At 48.8% G+C, this 24337-nt stretch overlaps 1 protein-coding gene across 1 annotated transcript in view; it reads right to left on the reverse strand.

The window, feature by feature from the left end:
* The window catches only part of GPSM1 (G protein signaling modulator 1), an 83425-nt gene that overhangs the window by 15060 nt on the left and 44028 nt on the right, over positions 1-24337 (reverse strand). The window contains exons 10-11 of the mRNA XM_075170725.1: positions 16890-16960; positions 13428-13607 (exon numbers count right to left, since the gene is read on the reverse strand). Of these exons, the coding sequence (XP_075026826.1) occupies positions 13428-13607; positions 16890-16960 (251 nt within the window). The remainder of the gene's footprint in view (positions 1-13427; positions 13608-16889; positions 16961-24337) is intronic.

Consider the following 24337-nt stretch of genomic DNA (forward strand, 5'->3'; position numbering starts at 1 on the left):
GCACCGCGCTTCCCTTGTAGGATGAAATTATCACCCTTACTTGGACTGTTTTCAAAGATTTTTTTCCTTTAAACAACTCGCCCACTCATCCCTATAAACGCCGGTGCTAAAAGCTGGTTCTGTTGTTAAGATTTCAAATAACTTGGGTTTTATTGTTTCAAACAAAATCAAAATAACTCACCCACGCTCCCTCCTTCCCTAATACAGTTACTGCTGACCTGTTGGGAACATGCCCTACTGCCACACATGGCTTAAATCCACGCCTTTGGATCAACAGCAGGTGACAATATCGTTTTTTATTTTATTTTGAGACGGAGCATGGCGTGCCTGTGTGGGTGCCTGGCTGAAGTGTTACTGACACCTCTGCTACTTGCAGTGCCAATCCGACTGCCTGAAAGCTAGTACCACCGTGCTCAGATTTGGCAATTTTGTGCAACAACCTTATTAATACTGGATTTACACTTTTTCCCCAGCTACACGGTAATCTACCCTGAAATCACAGGTCAGGTAGCCAGCCCTCACTGCCGAAACCAGTGCATCCATGGCATGGAAATTACGTCTGGTTTCTCTTTGGGAGGCAATATGTTAGTCAGCGTATTCAAACAGTCCTCAAAGAGCTACAGCAGTACTCTTCAGTTAATGTAGCAACTTTTCCACATAGGTTTTGACAGCATTTACCATGCCAGTCTGGGTTTCCCTGTCACCATTTAATAGAAATGCACAAGCCTAGATTTAGCACTTGAAGCTTCAATTACCAACCAAGGAGACAAGTTAGAAGCATTATCATTCCAGGTCAGTCTCTCCAGTCTATGGAAGAAGATGGGCAGCTACAGAGGTCAATCTAGCCCATCAAAAACCTGGAGGATCCCTTAAATACCAAAACGGAGTGAACCTGAACTACTTGCTCAAAACAATTCAGGTTATAGGCAGATGCCAGCAAGCAGTGAGTTCCTGGAGCTCACCCTCACACAGAGCTGCGGTACCTGGCCGTGCACACCGTAACACAGCCAAGCAGCAAAGCACAATGTTTTAGCTGAAACAAGTTGCAGTGATTTACTTTGCAGTTGGAGGGGGGTGGAACTAGGACCACGCTCAGCTGTTGAGTCTCAGTTGAGTAGCAGTAATTTGCTAAACCGAAATAACTCCGTAGCTTTAAAGGATATAACCCATATTCTTGATTAATTAGCACAGAAGCCAAGGTTAATATATAGTGCTCAACTCCCAGTCACCTACTTGATCCACTAGACTGCACCACCACCTCCCCACTTCCAGCCCTACCGAGGAGTAGGAGGTGATGGAGGAGACAGGAGCCTATAAGCCCGCTGCCAGTGAAGGACACGCTCCTCTTCAGCGATGGAAATGATCCAACGCTCCCCCAGCAGCCGATATGCCCTCCTCCCCACAATATACTGCGCTCGGTGCATCTGAAATTGGAACCTACTGACAATTTGCTTTGAAAACGCTTTGCAAAAAAGCCTACTTGTCTCTGGATTGCCAAAATTGTGCTGCTTCCTTGAAACATACTTTTATTTAGACACCTACTTGCTCTTAGCACAACGCTGTTTTAAAAAGCAGCTGAACAGATGCAGCACCTTTACCAGGGGTGGTAACGCTCGGGTGAAGTTAGTCGGTGGATCCTCACACACCCATCTACATTAGCACCCATAACGCACATCTAACCTTCATATAAACACCCTTCACTGCAGCAAACGCCCAGATCTTAATTATTATTTACTCATATTCCAGTAATGCCTGAAGGCCGTGCTCAAGATCAAGGCCTTGTTATGCAAGGCACCCCACAAAACATGAAATCCTGGCAGGGACGGGGGCAGGGAGGATCCTGGGGCCGGTACCCGTGGGCTTACCATTTCAGCGATGGTCAGACACAGCCCTTCTCAGAAGAGCTTAAACAGGCAAGGCAAAAATCACATGCAAACACAGGTACAGCTTCTCCTATCAGCAAAAAGCAGCTCTTGCTCTGGTACATGCTGTTTAGAAGGGCAAAATGAAACTATGCCCCATTTGGGGAAGGCAAAGACAAGGAGGCTGATTTGCTCCACATGAGTGCCCAGAGAATATGAGGATGCAAGTGGCTTTAGATACAGGCAAAAAATCTTCCAGGGACTTTTCTGCACATCCCAGGGGAGTTGCACATCCTGCACCCAAGCATATTCAGTGGTCTCACTCTTTGCTGGCTCTCAAGAGGGGACTGCACCGATCTGCAGAAGCTGGTTCCCCTTCTCCTCCAGCATAAGGAGCACTGCAGGGAACTGCAACTCTCTCTGTGGCACAGACACCACGATCCAGGATGGAAAAGTTGGATCTATGGGATCATTTGGGGTCCTTCTCTAATTGCACATCTCCCCGAGAAGCTTCCCCAGCAGCCCCTGCACACTTAACTGGGCTCAGCTCTCTGCCAGGTTCGGGCTGCAGTCTTCTGGGGCCGCATGGGAACAGGAAGGAGCCGGGGGCTCTGAAAAACCATTATTTAGGCTTTTTTAGATTAATTGGTGTTAATTGCCTTGGGAGGCTCAAAAATAGCACTGCTAATGGGAAACGTGGACGCAGGTTGAAGGTGAGGTGTGAGCAGAGGCTCGTGATTGCCACATTAACCCCGGACGCAGGTTGTGCCCTGCCCAGCGGGCAGCCAGCAGCGACTGCCAAAAGCAGGGAGACCTTCTCCTGTCCAGCTGGGCTTTGCCTGCCCGCACCTCTAACCCTGACAGGCCGCCCCAACAGCTGCATTCACACCCATACAGGGGCAGACGGAGCCTTCCTGCTGCCATGACGGTTTTTTATCATGAGAGCTCCAAGAAACAGCACTTGAACCTTCCTCATTTCAAGCTCCTTTGATTTATGGATTCACATCTTTCTCCTTACTCCTGCAACCGAGGAGGACCCTCAGCCAGCTCCCAGGGAGCCTCAGTTTCCTGCACCTCGTCCAAGCACAGACACAAGGACAGCCCAGAGAGACCCCAAAACTTCCAGTCACCCCAAGGCTATCCTAAATGCAGAAGAGAGGATTGGCATTGGATAGACTGCGTCTATCCATAAGCAGTGGGTTAGAGAACAACCTACTACCAGAGGAGGCTACTGCCCGTCGCCTGGGTCGTTGAACTCTCCCTGCCTGACCACAAACGAACGCTGGGGATGGAGCTGCGCTGGTGATGAACAAAGGCAGCGGGGTGGCCTCTGGGCAGGACGCCCAAGTGACCACACGGGACAAGCTGCTCACAGGCTGAGATCTGACCTCCCCAAAGCTGGGCAATAACAGACAAAAGCCAAACTTGCTCCAAGGTTGTGCTGTTTGTGTCTTCTGGGAGAGCCTCCAGCACCGTAGCCCTGTCCAGCAGCTGGTAACAGCCGCTATCGAAGATAAGGTACAGACAAAACTGCTCTGATGATACTGGCTCCTGCACGGCTACAGGTCTGTCCTTAAATGAAACCCAAACCCCATTTATTAGGGTGCACCTCCCTGTTTTTAAATATAGCTCATATAAAGAGAAACAAGTAAGAAAAGATTATCTATGTAGACCCAACCAAACAATGGAAAAGCACAGAGCAGGGCTCCAGCAAGCACAGCCAGACCACGCTCCCTTCCCCGCCTCAGTCCATGCGCAGAGACTGGCTGGATCCATCAGGTGCTCCCTTACATGCCAGATCCCACCAGCCATGGCTGGGAGCTCAGCCCCCGGCGCTGGCACGGATACCGGTCACTGCTGGCACCCCGGCAAAACACAGGCACAGCCATGCTGCTGCCTCTTGCGCTTGCATTTGCCTGAGCAAGAGATATTCATGCAAGAAAACCAAACAAAATCCCCAGTCACTGGAGGCCCCTGTGTCATCTGGTGTCATCATAGCTCCAGTGATTTAAGCAGAGTTATACTGATTTACACCCGAAGAGAACTTGGACTATGATATTCTTAAGCTCTTCTGGCACGTGCAGTTTATTAAATGCGAGAGGCCGGAACTGTGAATGTACAAAGTGCCCCAGGCACGGCAGAGACCCTAGAAATTAATGAAGAGTTCCAGGTTTTGAGAGAAGTCAAACATTTGGAGTTTTATTGCTCTGGGTCTGGCTCCGATTCATCACTCTCTTTAGTATTGTTCTCTTTAAAGTGACAGTTTCTAGGAAATGGTGAGTGTAATATCTCTTTTACTGTCTCATACCACTTGATGGCTGACAATTTGCCGGGAGAAAAGGCTGTGCAACGAGGAAAGCAGACCTCAATTATGGCTTCAAAGTACCAATAACTGAAAACTCAGTTACGATGAGTCAGGGGAAGAAGAATGTATTTCGGTAGCTTGGTTAGTCAGCTCCAGCCTGGACCACTGGACTCGCTGACCTTCTGTCGTAATCTCCAACAAAGGTCTCCTGGGGGACCTCGGACAACCAGTTCAGTTTTTACCTCCTTCCTAGAGCAGGTTCCTCTGGTAAGAAGCTCTTTCTTACACTTTTCTAGCTCCAAAACTGGCCTCCACACTTAGCCAGTTATGGATGGAATATGGGGTCTCAGACATGCTTTCATTCATTCCCCTGATCCTCAGCCCAAGGGGTCTGAGAAACACCCAGACCTTGGGTCCTTAGTGTAACTTTTGCACAGCCGAGGGCTTGGACAGCCATCCTGCACATGGAGCAACTGGTACGTTCTTTTTTCTGCGTGTGGTTGATGCACAAGCACAGGCTTGTGTTAAATCCTGCCTCCTATCTCTTTTCATAGCACAGCTTTGATTCACAACCTGACCTCAGTCTGGGAGGAGGAAAAACAAGGGACAGGCGTAGTGGGAAAAAGCAGAAAGAGCGTGTCCCAGCAACAAGAATATCCCGAAGACAGGAAGATAAGGAATTCAGCTTTATCTCTGGGACCTTAAGCACTGAAGCATCTCACTGAGGACAAGGCCTAGGGGCTGACACACAGGCACAGAGGCAGCGATACCTCTGCCTTGCTTCTGTTCAGAGCAAAATGTGGGCAGGACACTGCAAGGGCAGCCCTGCGCAAGCAGTCCTAAAGCCATCGCCGCCCCAGATGAAGGATACCGATCATGCTGTGGCCCATACGGATACCATCTGCCCTGCCAACATCAGTCCTGCCCCACAGAGCGCGTGGGAGTTATCTGCCCCTTTTACATGGTGACAGGTTCTCTTTTCTGCTTGGCTTCTGTCCTCCATATTGTCTGCAGGACAAAGCGGAGGGAATAGTTAACACTATTCCTGTGCTGCGCAATGCACCTTGTAGGGGTAATTTCTTCTGCTTCAGCACCCAAAAGGGTCAAATATTCGCAGGTGACCCAGAGGTCACAGTCTGGCTTTTTCCTGGCTTAAATTAAGAAATGTCAAAACCATTCACAGCACCTTCAAGGGCTCTGTAGCAGAGCAGTTGCTTTCCCAAAACAAAACCAGCATCAACTGAGAGTCTCCTCGGTGCTGCAAAGCCCATTGCTCTGAGCAGAGACACCCCTGGGACCTGACTGCAAAGGGTGGTTAAAGCAGCCAGTGCCTGTAACCTTCTCATAAGCAAAAGCTGTGGGTAGAAGAGATGATCGCTTCTTCTCAAATCCAGCCAGGCAGCCGTCTCCATTGCACCCAAGGCATGTAAGGCAGAGTCTCTGGGCTCCCATTTTTGGACTCCGCAGGGGTGATTTTAAGGAAGCCTCCTCTGGCCACCCAGATGAGCAAGGCAGAGGATGCAAAGGAAAATCCTTGGACTGGCATTACATCGACTTACTCAGCAGCAGAGCGCAGGGAACCATGCACAGTTCTTTGAAGACAGCTGGTCTCTCACAACACCAAATCTCAAGCTATAGAGTTGTCCGAAATGCAGGTGCCACCCCCAGTGAGGAGAGGGTTGTCCAGGGAGAGACAAGTAGAGCATTTGGCCCCAGTGCTCCGAAGAATCAAGACGGCTCCTGCCTCACCTCTCCCTGCTGGGGACGCTGCTCCCTCCCCAGGTGCTCTCCCAACCACACCTCACCAGGACCAGCTTCTCCTCTGTGGGATGCCGAGGAGCCTGGCAGGTAATTCTGGCTTTTACTCCACCTGTGTATGCTAGCCTACCTCCCAAACCCACTCCTCTGCATGAGAAAAAGTAACTTAGTGATGGATCGTAAAACCATAAGCCTCACATAACTGCTTGTGCAGCCCCAGCCCCACACACCGGAGCTGCCCGCGGGGAAGGGTCGTGCCTGGGTTCAGTCCCCCAGGCACGACTCTTGCCTGCAGCAGAGCCTGCAAGGCCCAGCTCTGCCGTGCCTCCCTCTCACTCACACACTTTCATTGGATAATTACAGAGAAAACCAAGGCAAATCCCAAATTTAGTGCCATTATAAAACAGAGAGGGGGAATTCATTACCTGGCAGCTGTTAATATTTAAGGAAGAAACTGATAATTTACCTCTGAGGCAATGAATGCAGCAGAAGCAGTGCAAGCCAGAAAATGCTATTGCCTCCCCCCACCATCTCTGTGCAGTTACTTTGCAGAGATTTTCTATCTACCCGTTTATTTCCCTGTCTCCCATGCTAGCACCAAAGTCCCAGCAAGGAACAGCGTGTGTCAGGCTCTGCATTGCAAAACTCACAAGAGTTTTGGCTCTGGCTCTGCTGCACCTCTAGATTTGGGAGAGCATTTTTTAAATCTCTCCTGGCTCATGCAGCATCTGTGCAACCAGCCCACCTGAGTCAGAGAAGAGGAGCTAAAGAAGGACCCTAGAGCTTAACAAAAACTCATACAGACATATGGAAAGAAAGGTCAGACAATTTCAGATGACTTTGGGGAGGCAACCAGATCACTGGCTGCTTCTCCAAACAGCCCAAATCCGTGGAAGAGCCTCCCGATACCTGTCAGACTCAAGCCCTCCAGAAAGTTTTCCGGCACATCCTGCCTCCAGCCAGGAAATATCTCAGTGCAGCCTCTCTCCCAGGTCTGCGTCTGCCCGACGCACTGCAGCAGGTCCCACAAACTGAACAGAAAGATAAAGGGTTACAAGAACGAGCCGTGGCTCAGTGTTTACCTGCTCTGTTCCAACAGGACTGACACCAGCACAGCAGCCTCCAGGTGTCATAGGAACAGTCTTAAATTTAGCAGCAGCCGCCTTCCCTCTCCCTGACTCTGGCTTCTCTCTTCCTCTCCATCCCCCCTGCTCTCGGATTCTCGGAGCACGTTTACACCAGAAAGTCTGACCAACGATAATGGCATAATTATACCCATGCAGTTAAACAAAACATAAAGGCTGTGGGATAAAGGAGGGTGTGCATTTGCACTGCCCTTGCATTGCGGTAGTTTACACACCAATGAGACAAAGAGGCTACCTTGTCTTAAAAGAGAGGGAAGATGCACAGACAGCCACCACAGAGCAGCAAAGGCTGCCTGGTGCAACCCCCTATGTTCAAGCTCCTGAGGGACTGCAAGGAAGTATCAGTTTAATCTTCTCTCAAACAATACCAGACAACCAGGGAAAAGATGCTTTGGGGCCAGCGCACAAGTGTCTGGGAGGAAGCCCCCGAGGCAGTATTTATCCTTGCACCCCAGCATCCATCTGGCCAATTCTGCAGTCCAGAGTGAAGCCACGGGGGATGCATGGGGGCACCTGACACCCTAGAGCTGCCCGGACAAGACATGATTCAGCAGGGACAGGCAGGACCTCCCCGCCCGGCTCTGCCACGGATGCCACGCTGCCCTCCAGCTCTGCTCCCTGCCCAGTGACACCAGGAACTGAACTCTCGTACTTGCAGGCCAGGCAGAGGGTCAACCATGAGCATCTGCTCTCTGCACTGCTCCTGCAACCTGATAATCCCCTAGTAAATCATGAGAGAGGAAACCATCAAAAGAGCTTTGGCAACCTGCCTTTGGGGCAGGGGGTAAGATCTACAAAATTTTCCCTTCTTTTATGGTTGCTTCTCACTGCAATCATAAAAAAGGTCTTATAAAAACATTTGTCCTAGGGAATGTTTGGCGATGCAGCATGCTTGCAAATTGTTCAGTGTCTAAATACATCAGCAACCCATCTCTGCAAGTCGTCACGGCAATCAAACACAGCTCCTCTTTCTCTTGACTATAAATGGTCTTTGCTGAGGACAGGGTGGAGGACAGGTTTGAAGAGCAAGGAAGCACTCCCTCGAGCTGATGCACTCCCCTGGGAAGACGAGAGTCCAGATGAACAGGACCATTTCTAGAGCACAGATCCCCATGGAGGGGAGAGGATTGGGTTTGATCCTTACCTCTCTCCATAGTATTTGCTCCAGCTGTTGGACCTTGACCCAATAAAGTGCTTTAGCCCTTGAACTCTGGCACATGCACAGTCCCATTGATCTCAGAGACTTCAGCTTGGTGCTGACCTTAACGCAAGGCCCAGAACTGAGGCAGGTCCCCCCACAGTCTTTTCAGGAATACACAAGCCCCTTTCTTCCATGGACCCTCTCCTTTTTCCATAGTGGTTGCTCTCTCAGAGAGGGGGGTGAGGGACACACAACCTCTGATATTTCTGAAGTGTTAGAAAAATCCCATCCTTCCAGTAACCCTCTAAAATACAGCTGTTACCAAGTCAATCAAGAGCTGGAGCGTTATGACCTTCTCCACAGTGGAGCAGAGGGCTCAAATTTATGAGCAAGCCTTTGATGTCTGCAAGCTTCATGTGGTACAAAACCTTCTGCTTTGATGTTACTTTTAAAAGAGAGGAAACTCAGAAGGTGTGCGGTGCACAAGTCCCAGGGAGCACTTGGATCTGGCTGCCTGCAACTGTAGGCACAGGGACCGAGCTCTAATGCGGCTACTTTTGCTCAGGGCTCTGCTGCAACAGAAAAAAATGTGACCAAATGCGTCTCACCCTCACCAGCTTCTCCCAGACCAAACCCACCTTTGCTCTGCCTGTGGAGAACCAGGCACTCACAGCCCTACGTATTCCTATGGGAGCTCCAGACCTGACCTCAAAGGTGAAGAGGACCCTGCCCTTGCCCGTCCCCCAGACCCAGGCAGTGCCGGTCCCTCTCCTCCCAGTGACCACCAGCCACAGCTGGGAAATTCCACCGTTTCACGGGGCCACGGGAGGGTAAGGAAGCCCATCTCTCCACCCAGCCAGCGACAAGACTCTCCTGCACAAGCTCTCCATCATGTGCATGCTGGTGTCCCACACCACCATCTTGCACAGCAGCAGCAGGAAGGTCCAAGCCGCACAGAGGGATCTGCCGCGGGCCCTGGCACGTTCTCCTACCTTACGCAGCACCTGGGCCATGGCTTCTCCTATCCATCCCAGCATCCCCACGGCTTTGCCAACAGGCTGAGCCCTTCTCCCAGGGCCTGACAGAGCTGCCAGCAGGGACAGGCTCCTCTCCATCCCCAAGCTCACTTCGCCTCCCTTCACTTCTCCCTGCCTCTCCTCCCCTCTCCCGCCTCCTCCCATGGGGAGTTTCCCAGCAGCTCAGTAATTAGCATCATCATCACCAATGCTAATAACACCACCACAGCTCCTGCCATCCAAAGCTCAAACAACTTTACAGCCATCATCACGCCTCTGTAACCTCCCCAGGGTAGGCAGGGAAGCAGCATTACCCCATCACACAGATGGGGAAGAGGGAGGTAAACAAGAGGCAGTCGGCGGCAGAGATGGGCAGCAAACCCAGGAGTTCTGACTCAGGCACCGCACCCGCGGGACCTCCCCGTCCCAGGGAGCTGCCCGCTGCAGTAAGGCCCCTTTGGAAGGAGGTCAGAGGCTGTGTGGACAGCAGGACTTGTCCAGAGACTACATCACTCGGATTGGGGCCTGGGATGAGTTTTTTTCCTGGGCATCCCTGCGCGGAGCCTCGGTTCCCCTCTGCAAAACGACCGTGGGAGAGCAGCACACAGGACTGCGTGCACAGTTTGAGTTCATGCCTTTTGATGGGACAGCGGGTATTGTGGCATCTTAAATCAACCATTAGAGCTCACCTCTAATTAAGGACTTGCTGTTTACTGATGGATTAGAGAGTTTTTGCTTTGAGCATTCAGAAAATGAGAAATCTGGGGGGATTCTTGACTGAACAGCCTGACCAAGGAAAGCTTCTCTCCCATCTTGGGTGGAGTTTGCTACATTTCATTTAAAAAGTCTCACATGGATGGGAATTACAGCTTTTCAATAAAGCCCACCCACACTCCCATACAACAGACCGACGTGGCCCTGGCAGCCCTCTGACAGACGCGGACAAACGCAGAACACAAGGCAATGGGTTGCTTCGCTTTTGGCAAGTACCTGCAAGACATTGACTTTAAAACATCCTGAGGTCTGGCCTATGCTACGAAGTCAGGCTGGCCGAACTGTCAGCTGGGAGCACCAACACAAAACAAAATTCCCCTGAAGTGACCCAGCCCTGTCCACCAGAACATACTGCAGAGACGTTCTCCTGGCAAAAGAGCCTTTTCTGGAAGGTATTTCATGTGTGGTGGGGCACGGTCTGAAGACAACCAGCTGGTGTAAGCCATGAGCCGGCAGCGCTCTGCTGTCTGCAACAGGGGTGACAGACAAACCTCTGCCTGGACAAACAGCACGCACGCAGCACTGCGAGGCACTGCAGGGATCAGGGCAGAATTTCAAACGCCTCCTGAGCCTCTCCAGCTCTGGCTTCTGGGGAGCTCCTGGATTTCTGAGAGTGTTTCAGAAAACTTTAGGGAAGGGGATATAAATACACCTGCCTTCACGTTGAGGGTGCACAGGCAGGGGCAAAACCTAGCTGGGGGCTCTGGCCTCCTTGGCAAGGAAGGACGGCAGGATGCCCCACTGAGAGCAATGCTGGGAGGCTTTGGTGTCCTACCTGCATTTTGCCAAGCAAACTTCCCTCTGCCGTTCAGAACATCTGCCTACAAACACTGCAACCCCAATCGTGCTATGTATCTCTGTGTATCTACTGGCCTGAAAAAAAACGCAATAAAACACTTGTCACTGCCATTTTTATGGGATATGGACTATGGCCTATTAGATACCAAATAAGGGGCATTCTTTAAAACGTAAGACAGGCAGCCACCCTTCTCCAGCGAAGAGCACTGTTGAGTACATTGATCTATTCTCTCTTGGGATAAAATGGGACATGTTTAGTGTCTGCAAGGAGGAAGATGTCATTTTTTTCCACACACTGCTGCTCTGCATATCCTGTTGAATTCACCCTATGCTGTTTTACTACCATGTGCACTAGGCGTGCCTGGGAACTGAACTAAAAATGGGCTCTCAGGGCTCAGCTCCCAAATCCAGAGCAAGTGGGGAGCTAACACACACACACTGCAAAGTCAGGGCACACAGGGAAGAGGCCTTGGGAGTACAGTGGGTGAAAGAATCAGACTGCAGCAGTCAGGTAGAGCCTGAGCCACCCCTCTGCAAGAGCAAACCCTGGGCTTTGCATGCCTGCTGCACTGTCGCCCGTTCCCTGAAGGGTGGGAGGAGCAGCGTGTCTCTCGCCTACTCACACACTTCCATCGGAGTCAGGAATCAGCATGTACCCCAGGTGTCTGAAAGGCAGCTCCTATGACTGGAGTGCGTATGTCTACACTTGCTCTTTCATGGACGTTCACCAAAACCCCATGTGTACTATCGCGAGGTCACTGGTGGTTGGCAACGTCCCATGGGGCCTTTTCTTAGACACAGCCTATGTACTCGCAGCTACACTCCTGAGGAATGCTTTTTGCCTTGCTCTTGGATGGAGCATGACTTTTGTTTGGTTTCTGGCTGAATGTCTGAGTTAAAAATACAAGGCTATTTCTGGCAGAAGTGGGGTTTTTTTGTGCCTTTGTATTGCCTTGGATGCCCCTGTGCTGCTGTCTCCTTTCTGGCTCAGATGAGCTTTGTTTTCCTTCTCAATGATTATGTTTGCACCGGTGAGCAGTAGGAAATGCTTTTCCTATTAGAACACTTCCACGAGCACTGTTGGGAATGAAGAATGAGCTCAGAGAAGTCTAAAAAAAACCCAGTTGGTATAAAGATCCCGTCTCCAGTGGTCAGAGAACTGAAAATCAGGAATATCTGTGGTCAAAAATGAATGTGTACGTACGCACATGCACACAGGTACAGCGGGACATGTTCTCCCCACGAGCCGCAGACCAGGAACAAAGGACTCAGTGCTAGAAACACTTTCAAGCATCCCCACTCTACAGACAGGCTTCATCCCAAGCTCTGCAGCTCAGACCCTTTCTTACCCAGCATGAAAATGTTTTATTTCGCTTTTCTTAAATACCAAGAAAAAATAGGTCTGTCTTTCCTGGCTTGGATTTATTCCATCTGGAATCACTGCATGATCACAGGACTGTGAAAGTGCGTTACAATACCTTCAAGAACCCATGCAATCATTAAATCTTTGCCATTACGCTCCATCTCCTGGCAACCACAAACTGACGACTTGGGGCTTCTCACTTGAGATCACTGAGTTCAAGTATCTCCAAGCCCCCTCCCATGATCCAGAAACATGCCATCGTTTGTGGGTGTGATCCCTGTCTCCAGGACTGAGAACAAAACCAACACAGCTGCAGAAAACCTCCCCAGTACATTGTATTTGCCGTGTGTCACAACAAACATCAACACAACCAGAAGATAACAGCTTTACAAACAGCTCAATTGTTCACGCTAAAGACATCAAAAAGGCACGTGGAGAGCTTTCCGGGACACGGATCCCCACCACCTTCCAGCGAGCCAAGCACGGACTGAGTCAGCTCTTCAACACCCAACACAGCACTTACTGCATGCCAGCAACCCGTAAATCACTGACATCAGGGCCAGCTCCTCTTGCCAGCTTCTGCTCTTTAGGAAGCATGCTCCACCTAACTTGCTTCCAAAGAGATGCTCCTAGACAATGATCTTCTATCATCTCTGCCTAATGACTGATGAATTCAGAGACCACTCTGCACACTCCCACTCTCTGGAGACCATCAATGTGATCAGGAGATGAGAGGGAACAATACCGAAGGTCCCAGATTTGGCAGAGGCAACCAGCATTTTTGGTTGCTCATCAAAAACCTGAAAAGAGCTCTGTTTCTTGAAGGCAACAAGCCCACTCCTCATGAACCCCAGGAGGCTGATCAAGTCAGGCTCCACACAGCAAGGGTTCCAAATTGCTGCGTTCTTCTGGAATTCAAGGCATCACATCCTGACAGTCCCAAACTCAGGAAAGTTGAGGTCTAAACTCTCATCCCTCAAGAGAAGGTTACCAATACCACCACTAAATACCAAGCTCTCATGAACCAGTTCATGATGGAGGTTGGTACCATTGTTCTGCTTAATGGACAGTGAAGCTGAGACTCAAAAAGGCAAAATGATTTGCCTACAGTTGCCCAAACAGTCAAAAGCAGAGCTATACGCAGGCTCTGTTTTCCAGCCAACAGGCCACACTGCCACCCCCATACCAGGTTAGGAATGAGGTAAAAACACATATGCTATAAGAAACTCCCAGATCAGTACTGGAAGAAAAAAACATCTTCCTACCGACTGCGAGACCTGGACTCGGACTTCGCTGGTATCCAGTGGCGATGTACTTGACCCCTGGGACTTTCTCTCTGAACTGGATTGGTGTTCCCGGTATTTCTTTGACCTTGCAGGTAATGACAAGAACTCTTTTCCAGAGATCTTCAGGTCTCCCACGTGATGGCTGTCCCCATTCTGGTCCTTGGGAAAGCAAGAAATAGTCATTGCAAAAATTGCCTGTCTCAGGTTTATTTGGAGATCTGCTGGCAAGTGTCCACAGAACAGGAGATGCACAGAAGCAAGAAGTTAACGTGGAGTGTAGACTGTATGAGTTGCCACTCATGATGTGCAGAGTTAAATGAGGACATTTTGCCTATCTCTGCAGCAGGTGATTTTAATGAGTGGAGAGGAAGCATCACCCAAACAACACACAGTAGTCAACTTCTCCACAGGGAGAAGTCAGGGAGAAGCAGCATCCTCTTAAAAAAATCCAGGTACAGAGGTACAGACATGGCTGGTTTATTTACAGGCATAGGGAATGATGGATGAAAGGTCCAGAAGCAGTCACTGCTGCTAGTAACTTCTGGCAACTGCACTCATAAAAACCTTCCACAGAGTGGCAAGCTCATCTTGCCCAGGATACCAAACTCTTGGCACAAGTCCCTCCACTTGCTGTATCTTCACTTCTTCCCAGTGCCCACCTGTGTTGCAACCCACGCTGACCCATGGATAACATAACCACGTCCCAGGGAACATGGCTATCGTAGACGCTCCGCAGCATTTCCCACCTCTAGGATTTGGCTCCCAGCACACACAGAGCATTGCCTGCCTCAGTGTCTCTCACTGGCTTCAGCAAGAAGAAGAGCCCTTACCCAACAGTTTCCTAAAAGGCAGATTAACATGAATGGTTGGAGCCCCATTCAGCTCTTTTGCCAACCCTCACGCTACCAGAAGCGTGCGCGGACCGCAGGGTAACATGACTAACTACAGCAGATGGTTACAAGCAGTCCCCTGTTCTCTCACTGCTGTCCTCCTTTGCTCTCTTAGATTCTTTTGCTCAGTGCTCCCATAGACATATAAAATATAGGATTATCACCCCTGTGTAATGCATGGGGAAACTGAGGTCACAGAGATTATACATTGCTTGAATTCTAGTTTTTGTCCCTTCCCACTGCAGCTCCTCACTTTGCTTTTCCAGGCCCTGCCCTGTGCCTGGCTCCTCCGTTCTCACCCCCTTCCCATAAGATGCACACAACTCTATCCCTTTTCTGTCAAAAGACTCAGGTTAATGGCCCTGCCTGTATTATCATAACAGCCTCATTACTGCTGTCATGCAGATGAGGCCCTCATACAGAAGCACCAGCAGGAGTATTCAGCATTTAGCTTCAAAGACACTTATTAAAGGCACCAGGCATTCTACATGTAACCGGTGGGAACTGAGTGCCTAAACCTGCTTGATGCTTTGCGCTTCGGTGCTTCCGGGCTGCAAACCACCTCTTTATCATACATAAAGCACTGACGGGACTCCCCAGGGTATCCTCACTGCAGCAGCTACATGCAGGTGAAAAAAGCTCGAGCACAGCTCAGGAGATGACCCAAGAGCCCACGAGGTTGGAATTTAAGGGCACGTACACCGAAAAGCCAAGGATACTGAACAGGATCTGAAGTCACAGCACACCAACAGCACAGTGGGATGCTGTAGCCAAAAAGATTTTTCCATTCCTTGCAATACAAACAGGAATAGTGAGAACAAGTAAGGAGAGATTCATTTCCCTAGATGCTATTGATGGGACCAACTGCAGCCAGGCCGGTGTCCGTATTTTGAAAAGCAGCCGCAAAAGTGGATTTCAGAACTGGAAAGAAACTGCCTTACAATGCCCTCAAACTGTTTAGTTCATGACAAAAGAATAGATGACTCAAATACGGTATGTAAGCACCTTCAGGGTAAAAACCAGCATGTGATAAAGAGATTTTTAGTCTGAGGGTGCTGGAGAGATCACAGTTCACTTCATTGATTTATTCTTTACAATCTTATCACCCTCACCATAGCAAGCTTGAAGCAAACAACCCTCTCCCATGACTGTAATCACCTCTCCCTAGGAGCCGCAGCAGGGTAACTGCATCCAAAACGCTCTCGCAAGGAGAGGTGAACTTGTACACACCCCACAGGACCACTGCAGGGGGAACGGGACAGCTCACGTCTGACTCCACGGTTACGGACTACCCGCAGCTCCTCTTTACTCCATCCTCCCTGTGAAATCCCTGAAATCCCATAACCTTGCCTGAACTATTGAATGAGGCTCAGCTTTTACAGCAAAGAGTAGGAAACCAAAAGCAATGACAGCATTAGCAGCAAATCGCACATCAGCAAAACTTTCCCTGCCAGTCTTCTGGGCCATGCTGCTCCGATGAAGATACACAATCGAACGTCTCCCTGTCATCGGGCATCACTGTCCCTGCTATCAATACCCCAGAGATGGTTATAGCAGGTAGGAGCCAAAATGGCCAGTGGGCAGTTGGGAGAATTAATAAAAATACTTAAGTGCATTTGGCATTTAACTCCCAAAGAGAGTTAATTCAGGGAGCAGCTTTTGTCTGGCCCTCCCAGTGCTTACTGGCATGTTTAGTCACTCAAATTGTTTTGCAAGCCTGAGATTGTTTCCCATTGACCATCTGCACCTACCTGCAACTTGGGCGAGTTTTTTCTCTCTGTAACGCTCTTGCAAAAGGGGAAATGCTTCCCGGGACACTCAGGCGAGTTGTGCCTGGAAAGCGCTAGATGAATGTAAATTATTTGTGCCAAAGACATTCCAAAAAGGCGGAGCACAGCTGCCTGCCTGGCACCTCATCTGGGAACAGGCATGACTGAACCCCATGGCAGCACCAGTGCCTGCCGCTGGGCAGACCCAGCGATCCTGCGCAGGATTTTCTGAGAAACTTAAATGATCCCTGTAGGTGGAAAGGCTCAGTGCCTCCCAGCTGACTGTAGAAGCAGCCTTTGCCCTGGGGAGACTGAGAAAATGCTGATCTGCTTGGATCTAACATTTCCAGCAGCAAACCAGAGCAGAGGCAATCCTTAGAGCCCCGTGGAACAAAACTCTCTGCCTCCTGCAACGCACCATCTCCTGCTTCTGACCTCTCCTTCCCTACTTGTGCTGAAAGCAGCACTCTGCTGGGCTAACAAGGCACTGAGATTTGCCACCAGCCACTAAAGGGGCTAAAATGCTAATGATTATCCTCTCAATAAAGGGCTGTTTTTTCAAAAAAGCATAAAGTGGCTTTTTCAGCTTTCAGTTGTTAAGTGCCTTTTTAGTTAGACCAGCTGTTCCTCTCCTCCAAGCTCTCTAGAAACCCTCTTTGGTTAATCCCATTGACTCCAATGATATCTGCTAATTGCATACTTCCCTGCAAATGAAGCCAGTCAACAAGCCATTACAGATTCCTACTGATATTTAATCTTTGAGGCCAGACATCTTTGCTTACCTTTTCAGAAGGGAACTTCAGGAGGTCTAAGCTGTCCATGCTGTTCCTTTGGAGTCTCTTTGGCCTGGCTCCTGCAAAACAACGCACTCTCACATCAGGAGGGTGTCACTCACCGACAGCACTAATGTCACATAGACAAAACTCAAACCAGGGCAGACCCTCTGCTCCCGCTAACTACAAAGTCGAAAGGACAAGATGCTGCAGCTGTGCTGTCCTTGAGATTCAAACGTGTTTTTTTCCTCTATTGTTTTGGCTTTTTTTCAAAACACTATCACAGCACAGTCAGCAGCAGCTACGGCTGCGTGAAGCTTTTGCTATCGAACTAGTGGCTGGGTCACACTATGACCCTGATCTCAAATGAGGTCTCTAGCATTCAGGAGTTACAAACCCCACTCTAAACAACAAAAGTCAGAGGACTGACATTGAAAAAATCATAACAAAAATGTAGTTTAATAAATGCGCGGATTTGGTGCTTTATCTTCATGTTTTTAACTTAAAGAATGTATCTGGGACGTAGCTTTGAGTTCTTCTCTACAGTCACGAGGGCTGGAAAACTAAGTAAAGGAGCAAATATTTTCTAACTATCATAGGCCCAGCCTTAAGGGTAGTAAAACCTTGCCCTGAAGCTGACAGAGAAATCAGAAAATTTAGCAGCATTCATTATATTTATTTTAGACTTCATTAAATTCATTTTAATGTAGTATTCTAGCAATAACAGAGTGGGTGAAACACAGTTTACCTCTGACACCTGCTTTCCAAACTCTCTTTACCTCCATGTCTCCCTCCAACTTGCTTCTAGCTTCTATTGCCTTGCTCGCTAACACAGACAGGATTTACAAAATGGCCCTGGATGCCTTCATCACGTCTAGGAAAACTTCTGCCTTTTCACCCTCCTGCTCTCCTTCCCTGATCTTTCCTGAAGGTTCAGTTTAGCTGAGCACCGCATGACATCCCACACCAGCAACACCAACCAGAGCAGAAATGAAAGCTTTGGACTCGAGGTCCCATGACAACTTCCAAGCTTCAGGGGAAATCCTGGGGGAGGGTGAATGAATGCATGTGAATTGAAACCCATCCCCACGCTGAGCCCTGAGAACGGAAACCACTGAGCTTTGTGTGGTTCCTGCAACAGCAAACTCACCAAACCTAAAGATTCCCCAGTTTCCCACCACCACCTAACAGCACCGTTGCTTGTGTTGCAGCAGCCCCCACGGACCCTGTTCAAACCCAGGATGCCACTGAGCTGCTCACTGGACAAACTTAATGAGAGAGAAGGCACAAAATTAATAAACCAATTAAAGACTGACTGTAAGCAGAACATGGTGATTAAATGGAAAAAGCCACCAGGTAGCAGGGATTCCTGCACTAACACACATCCAGTTCAGCCAGGGCTCCAGCTGCAACCACAGTTGTATCTAAACTACAGCAACACTGCTGCTTTGAGAAATTCAACCTTGCTCAGCTTCATGAGATACAAAGAGAAGCTCAGATCAGCTGGGACTTCACTAAGGGTCATGCATATATATCACATCTTAGTTATAAATGACCTAAAGTTAATTTTGCTGCCCCTCGCTACTTCTTCCTACCCTAAAATGATTTACTTCTTGCATCCATAAAGACTCAAATCAGCAAAATGTTTCTGCACGTTTCTGCCTCTCTACTCCAAAAAACACATTAGCACCAGCTTCATTTTAAGGTGACTTCATTACTAGGCTTTGAATTCAGAAGGGACTGACATCAGGGCTGGTGAATAGGTGCAGAACAGATATTGATGTGAATATACATCAACATATTGTATATTCCCTTGCTCTGGCAGAGCAAGGAAAACATGTAATGATATGCAGTCACCACTCCTACTAAACTCTACCCCCTTCCTCACTGTAAAGCCAGTTGCTTACTTGGCAGCAGCTCAGTAACAACAGGATTTGATCCTGGAAGGTCCACGATTGCTGCTGACACTGGCAAGGGTTCAGACTCGGGGCTGCTCTTCCTTTGGAGCAGGCAGGAAAAAAAGGACTTTGCTGTCCTCAACAAAGCAGGCAGAACCCTTGATTTTACTGTTTTATTCCAGTCTTTGTTTATGTTTACTAAGATACCTCATCTAAGGTATCTTATGTTTGCTAACATATCCAAAGCACCTCCTGTGAGCAGGATGAGAAAGGCTTATACTGTTGGATACCAATGAAATGATATGGTTATTTGGTAGCTGAACGCACTTGTTATCACAGGCTGGATGTGCACTCAGCCAAGAATACAGCTGAAACGATCAAGCCCAAGTCCTCTCCCACCATAAAACGGAGACAGCTGCACCACGCTCGGTGGGCAGGCACAACCCCCCACCCTGCCAGAGACACCAGTTCCCTCCATACAGGACTCCCCTTCCATGTGCTAAATGCCGCCCAGGGCATCTGACCCTCCTCAGGGGCATCAGTGATACCAGTTTTCAGCTAGGAGGACCCAGAGCTCTTAAACAAAGCTGAAATCCTGCCCCAACTCAGTAGGAGACAGAAGACACCCCGCACCCAGCTCCCATCGCTCCACCACGCTCCCACCAGCAACCTGTGGGCATCAGCACCGAGGAGGTGGCTGTGCAGCGGCAGGGCAGCTGCCACCAGCCCCAAGTGTCCTCCCACGCTGCCAAATGAGCAAAGGGCTTTTGGCTGCTGCCACGTCAGTCAGGCAGGAGCTCAGCAAGGGGAAGGCAGCGGCAGGTTGTGCCCGGTGGCTCCCGGTTACGCACGATGACGTTCTGGACATTGCTATAGCTCCTCATGGCTCTCAGCGTCCCTCAGAATAACCTACAGTCTTATGTGTGGAGCAGCGAGGAGGGTCTGGAATAAAAGACACCTACAAACACTTAATCAGATAGTACGCGTGGGTTTCAAAGCAATGCCCAAGAGGTGAGGCCAGCATCTGGAAGTGAGCGTGCGTCACAGCAGCTTTTAACAGCCACTTCCAGGAAAGCAAGAAAGAAGCAAAGTGTTTCTGATTAGATAAACACACATCATTTCCAACAGTCTAAGGAGTCATTAATTATACACCTCTGTCCTCAGGTGCTTTTGTACATTTGCAATAGCATTAAACCGCTGGCCAGAAACTATTAATCTCTGATCTGAGAAAACCTGCCTACCCCTTTGTTAATTTAATATATGTAGTCAGTTGAGACTACTCCAGCAATTAGGGCATGCAGAACAATTTGTCTTTTTCAGTTGTTTTGATGCTGGCATTCCGGTGCTACCATGTGGATTTCACATTCAGTTGAGCTAAGAGAGGAAGAAGTTAGGAGTTACAAACTCAACTTCAGAGCCACCCAACTCAGCTATTTTCTTCCAGAAGAAAACACAACCAGTGCCGGGGCCAAACGCTGGTCTCACAAAAACCCACAGTTCTACCATCCCCACTCACGCGAGCTGTCCTGCAGGTGGAGCAAGCAGCGCCATTAAAACAAGCGGCTAAAATAATTAAGAGGCTACCTATCGGTCAGGGCTATCGTAAACCAGATCAACGCAGGCAGCAATTCCCACCACGCTTGCAGGAGCTTCCCCCCTTTACTCCACAGCAGACAGGTTTGGTAGCCCGTGCACACTCGTCTTCCAGAAGAGCAGAGAGATTTCCATACTCACAAGCACCCCACGACAGAAGGAATCCCGTTAACTTTCTGTCTCCGACCAGGACATTCCCTCAGATCGCTCCAGATGTAACTTCCAGCTTCCTCCAAAGTTATTTTTCCCAGAAATACCTGCAGCACTGCATAATGCTCAGCAAAAGTTCAACTCTGCCAATTTCTCCCCAGTGCTGATCAACAGCAGCAGCAGCAGCCACGGATGCAAAAGATTGAGCAGCTGAAAACCTGGGTCTGTTCCTCTGGAAGGTTTTTTCCTCTCTCCAGTATTTATTGGCATGTTTACCAAGCCTACTGCAAAGTAACGGAAAACCTCAGGGGCATTTATAAATGCTCTCTCTGTCTTTAAGGTTTACTGAGATCTCTAATAGAGCAAGTTGAAACCTTCTTGTGAACATCAGCTGAGCAATGCTACTGACTGGCTGTATTCATGCCTTGTTTTCCTGGAGCTCCTCAAATGTTGTTCTTTTCAGTGCTCGGGCTCAGGGTTGTTGTTTCTTTTTTAAATATTTTTTTTCAAAATCTCTCCCCCCCCCGTGATCTCAACACCACCACAAACCAAAAGCTTGGTGGTTTTTTTTTGTTTTGTTTTGTTTGTTTTTTAAATTTTGCTTTTGCAATTTGGTTCCAGAGGAGAGTTTAACGGTTTTCACATTCCTGTATTTTAAAATTCGATGAAGCAGTCACCTCCCTGGAGGGGAGCAATGAACTGCAGCTTACTGCACAGAGCAGAGGGGGATATTGTGTGCTTGCTCGCATGCATATGAGACATATTTGCTTCCTCCAGCTCCTTCATATCCCCCCGTCTCACAAATACTCCCTATTCTTCCATCTTTGGGACACTAACCCAACATATCCATGTCAGATACCCATCCTTTTTCTCTGTCTCACATCCCCACCCTGCAGAGATGGCGATGGCCCCACTGCACGTCCTTGTGCTACCTGTGACGACATGGATAGAGGAACCTTTATCTGCAATCTCTTCTTCACAGCCAGAAGGTTGGTAGTGCGTGCTCCCTACTTTCCTTGGGCTTTTTAAGATGATCAGTGTAGAGCAACACTTGGCCCTGCGTGTCTGATGGAGAGGCTAAACCAGAGAACTGACATGGTGCACGCAGCAAGCACAGCATCTTCCTCCCCCCATTCTTCCCCTGTCCCCTTGGTATCTGTCACCAGCTCCATACTGCCTGGAAGGGCAGGATCAGTACGGTCTCCAGAGGGAAGGGCTCTATTCCTGTGCCCCAGGCAGGCCCTCCAACAGGCAAGTCCTCGGTTTTCAGGGTACAATTAGAGGAAAAATGCTCATGTAGCAAAAATTCTCTAGCAGTACCTTGCTACAAAGTGAGATGTAGCCACAGAAAACACAAGGAAGTGTTTTATCGTAGGATGGTGATGGGATCATCCCATGTAAATTTGCAGTAGGGCAAAGCTGGGTAGACAGCGTGGGCAGAGTTTTGTTCCTCTATGGACAGTCTCCATATCCAGCTGGCACTCCTGAGATTTCAGAGTTGACAAGATCGAGCTGAACACATGTAGCAACAACTCAGGGAGCCCTGCCAGGAGCTCTCATCAAGTTGACACAGGCTTTGATAACTCCTAGGCTCTCCCCCATCTCCAGCAGCTTGGAGAGCTGCCCACTCCATCCCTGTTTGAGACGAAGCAAACCCCACCCTGATGCAGATTGAGCGACAGTTCTATTTGCAGGCCGGGAACACGCTGTATCCCTCTGGGGTGGCTGTACCAGAGGAAGCAGAATTAAACCCGACAGTGGACTCCACAGAAGACCAACAGGGAAAGGTTGTATGGCCAACATGATTCCCCTCTGCCTCCAGCCCCCCCGGCTGAGCAGCACGCACAGCTCAGCGGCAGTGGTTACCCCACGGAGCACAAGCTTTGCACCACAAAGAACATGACAAATCTTGGCATAAGCACCTGCTGTATTTTCATGAAAAGGTCATTTCTCTCTGTACCTGTATTAACCGAGATACTTGTCTTTTGGGTGAGTTCTTCCAGCACAGGAGAAATGCCTCCCCACATTTGTACAGACCCCAGCATTTCAGAACCTTGATTTTAGCAGACAACTCTAAATATTGTTCAATATGATTAAATTAGACCAGCCAGCCAGTTGTTTGGTGTTTTGGTCTGTAAACCCTACCAAGCTCAAAAGTGACAGTGGAGATATGGTCCAGCAATCCAAATGCACACAGAGCAATCTCAAATCATACACACTGACATGTAATCAGGAAAGTTCTGTCAAGCTAGTGCTCCATTATTACAGCAAGCTCTTCAAAGAGGAAAAGGGGAAAAAAAAAAGCACAGCAGCAAGAAAAGGGGGCGGGGGGGCAAGCAGCCTCCGGTAGGACAAGCATCTTATTTAAGGCTTTAATTAGTCTTCAAACACAGAATGGGTTCTGGCACTATAAATCCAATTGACCTCTATTATTACCAGCACTTGCATGATAAATGCTGGCATTTGTTTTCCCAGTTGTTACTGGGATAGAACAACACTTTTCTCCAAATAGAGATAGCAAATAATATCAGTTATTTATGATGACTGCACCATAAAATACTGGCACTAAGCTGTGGCATGTCAAAACATGGGAAGGACCATCTGCTTACCCCCCATCCTTTAGACAGGAAAGGACCAGGGGAATCCTGACAGCTCTGGCCCCTTCTGTGCCTGAGGATACGGCTAGGTGGGCAAAACAACATTTTTCTCTCTATCAGTTATGTGAGGGCTTTTCTGGCTGCACGGTCCAGACAAAAGTCAAGAGCAGGTATGGCTTACAACAGAAAGGATAGTACAGGTGAAAATAATAAAGTTAACCCATAGCTAAGGGCCAGGGAAAGCTGTGGGGAGGTTGTTTTCAATGAGGTGTCACATCAGACTTCCTCAGGAACACGTTGGTCCCATGCAAGACTCTCCATCCTCAGCCCTCCATTGTCAGAACTGGGAGCCAGGACAGGAATGAAACCTCTTCTGCTGGGAAGATCGGGCTCCAGTATGTTTGCTCTGACATGCTGTATTCATTGGCACACAGACAGCGCACAGCTGAACAAATATCAGCCTTCCAGACAGATCCTGAGCACTACAAAAACCTTCTCCAGAATAACAATTTTGCAGTTTTTTCCTCCGTGACAAAGCTGTTCCTTTAAAAAAAAAGTATATACAATATGAGGTAATAAAGAGAAGTTACTTTTGAATTAAGATGCTCGTCTGCCTGATTTGGCAGAAGATGCTTTGCATATGTGTCACCTGAGTTTCGCATCCTCCAGAATCCAGTCTGACAGCTGAACAACTGGCTGAAAATAACAGCAATATTGCACATCTACATGGCACCCAGGAGCCCCCTGACATTTGGCTGACTGCATTCAGGGGGAGCAGCTAACACAGAGGCTTCTTGGATGGGAAGAGGGAATAAGACGACACTCTGGACCACAGGCCAGAAGAGCCTTCACATTCATGTGGAAGAGGTAAGACTTGCAGCAAAAGCCCTCCTTGGAGACAGAGATGGCACAAGGAAGTTACTTTCCCCCAGTGGGGGCAAAACCAATGTAGCTCCGGAAAGCTGCAATCTTTGAGTACAAGGTGATCTTACATCTTGTAGCCTTACATTAATTGCCATGATGTTGGGCACATCTTTGATGCCAGTCTTCCCACACACATGCAACGGGCATTAGCTTTTCTCTAACTGAGCAAGGCTGGAGTAAGGCTTATTTGCAAATAAAGCGTTGGCAATTCAGCTCAAAGAATGAAATATTTTGGTGTGTATTTGCAGGATCTAGAAAATACAGAGCACCCAATCATGCCACACCTAACAGATAG

This window comes from Calonectris borealis, chromosome 21, assembly GCF_964195595.1.
Source record: "Calonectris borealis chromosome 21, bCalBor7.hap1.2, whole genome shotgun sequence".
Classification (NCBI taxonomy): Eukaryota; Metazoa; Chordata; class Aves; order Procellariiformes; family Procellariidae; genus Calonectris; species Calonectris borealis.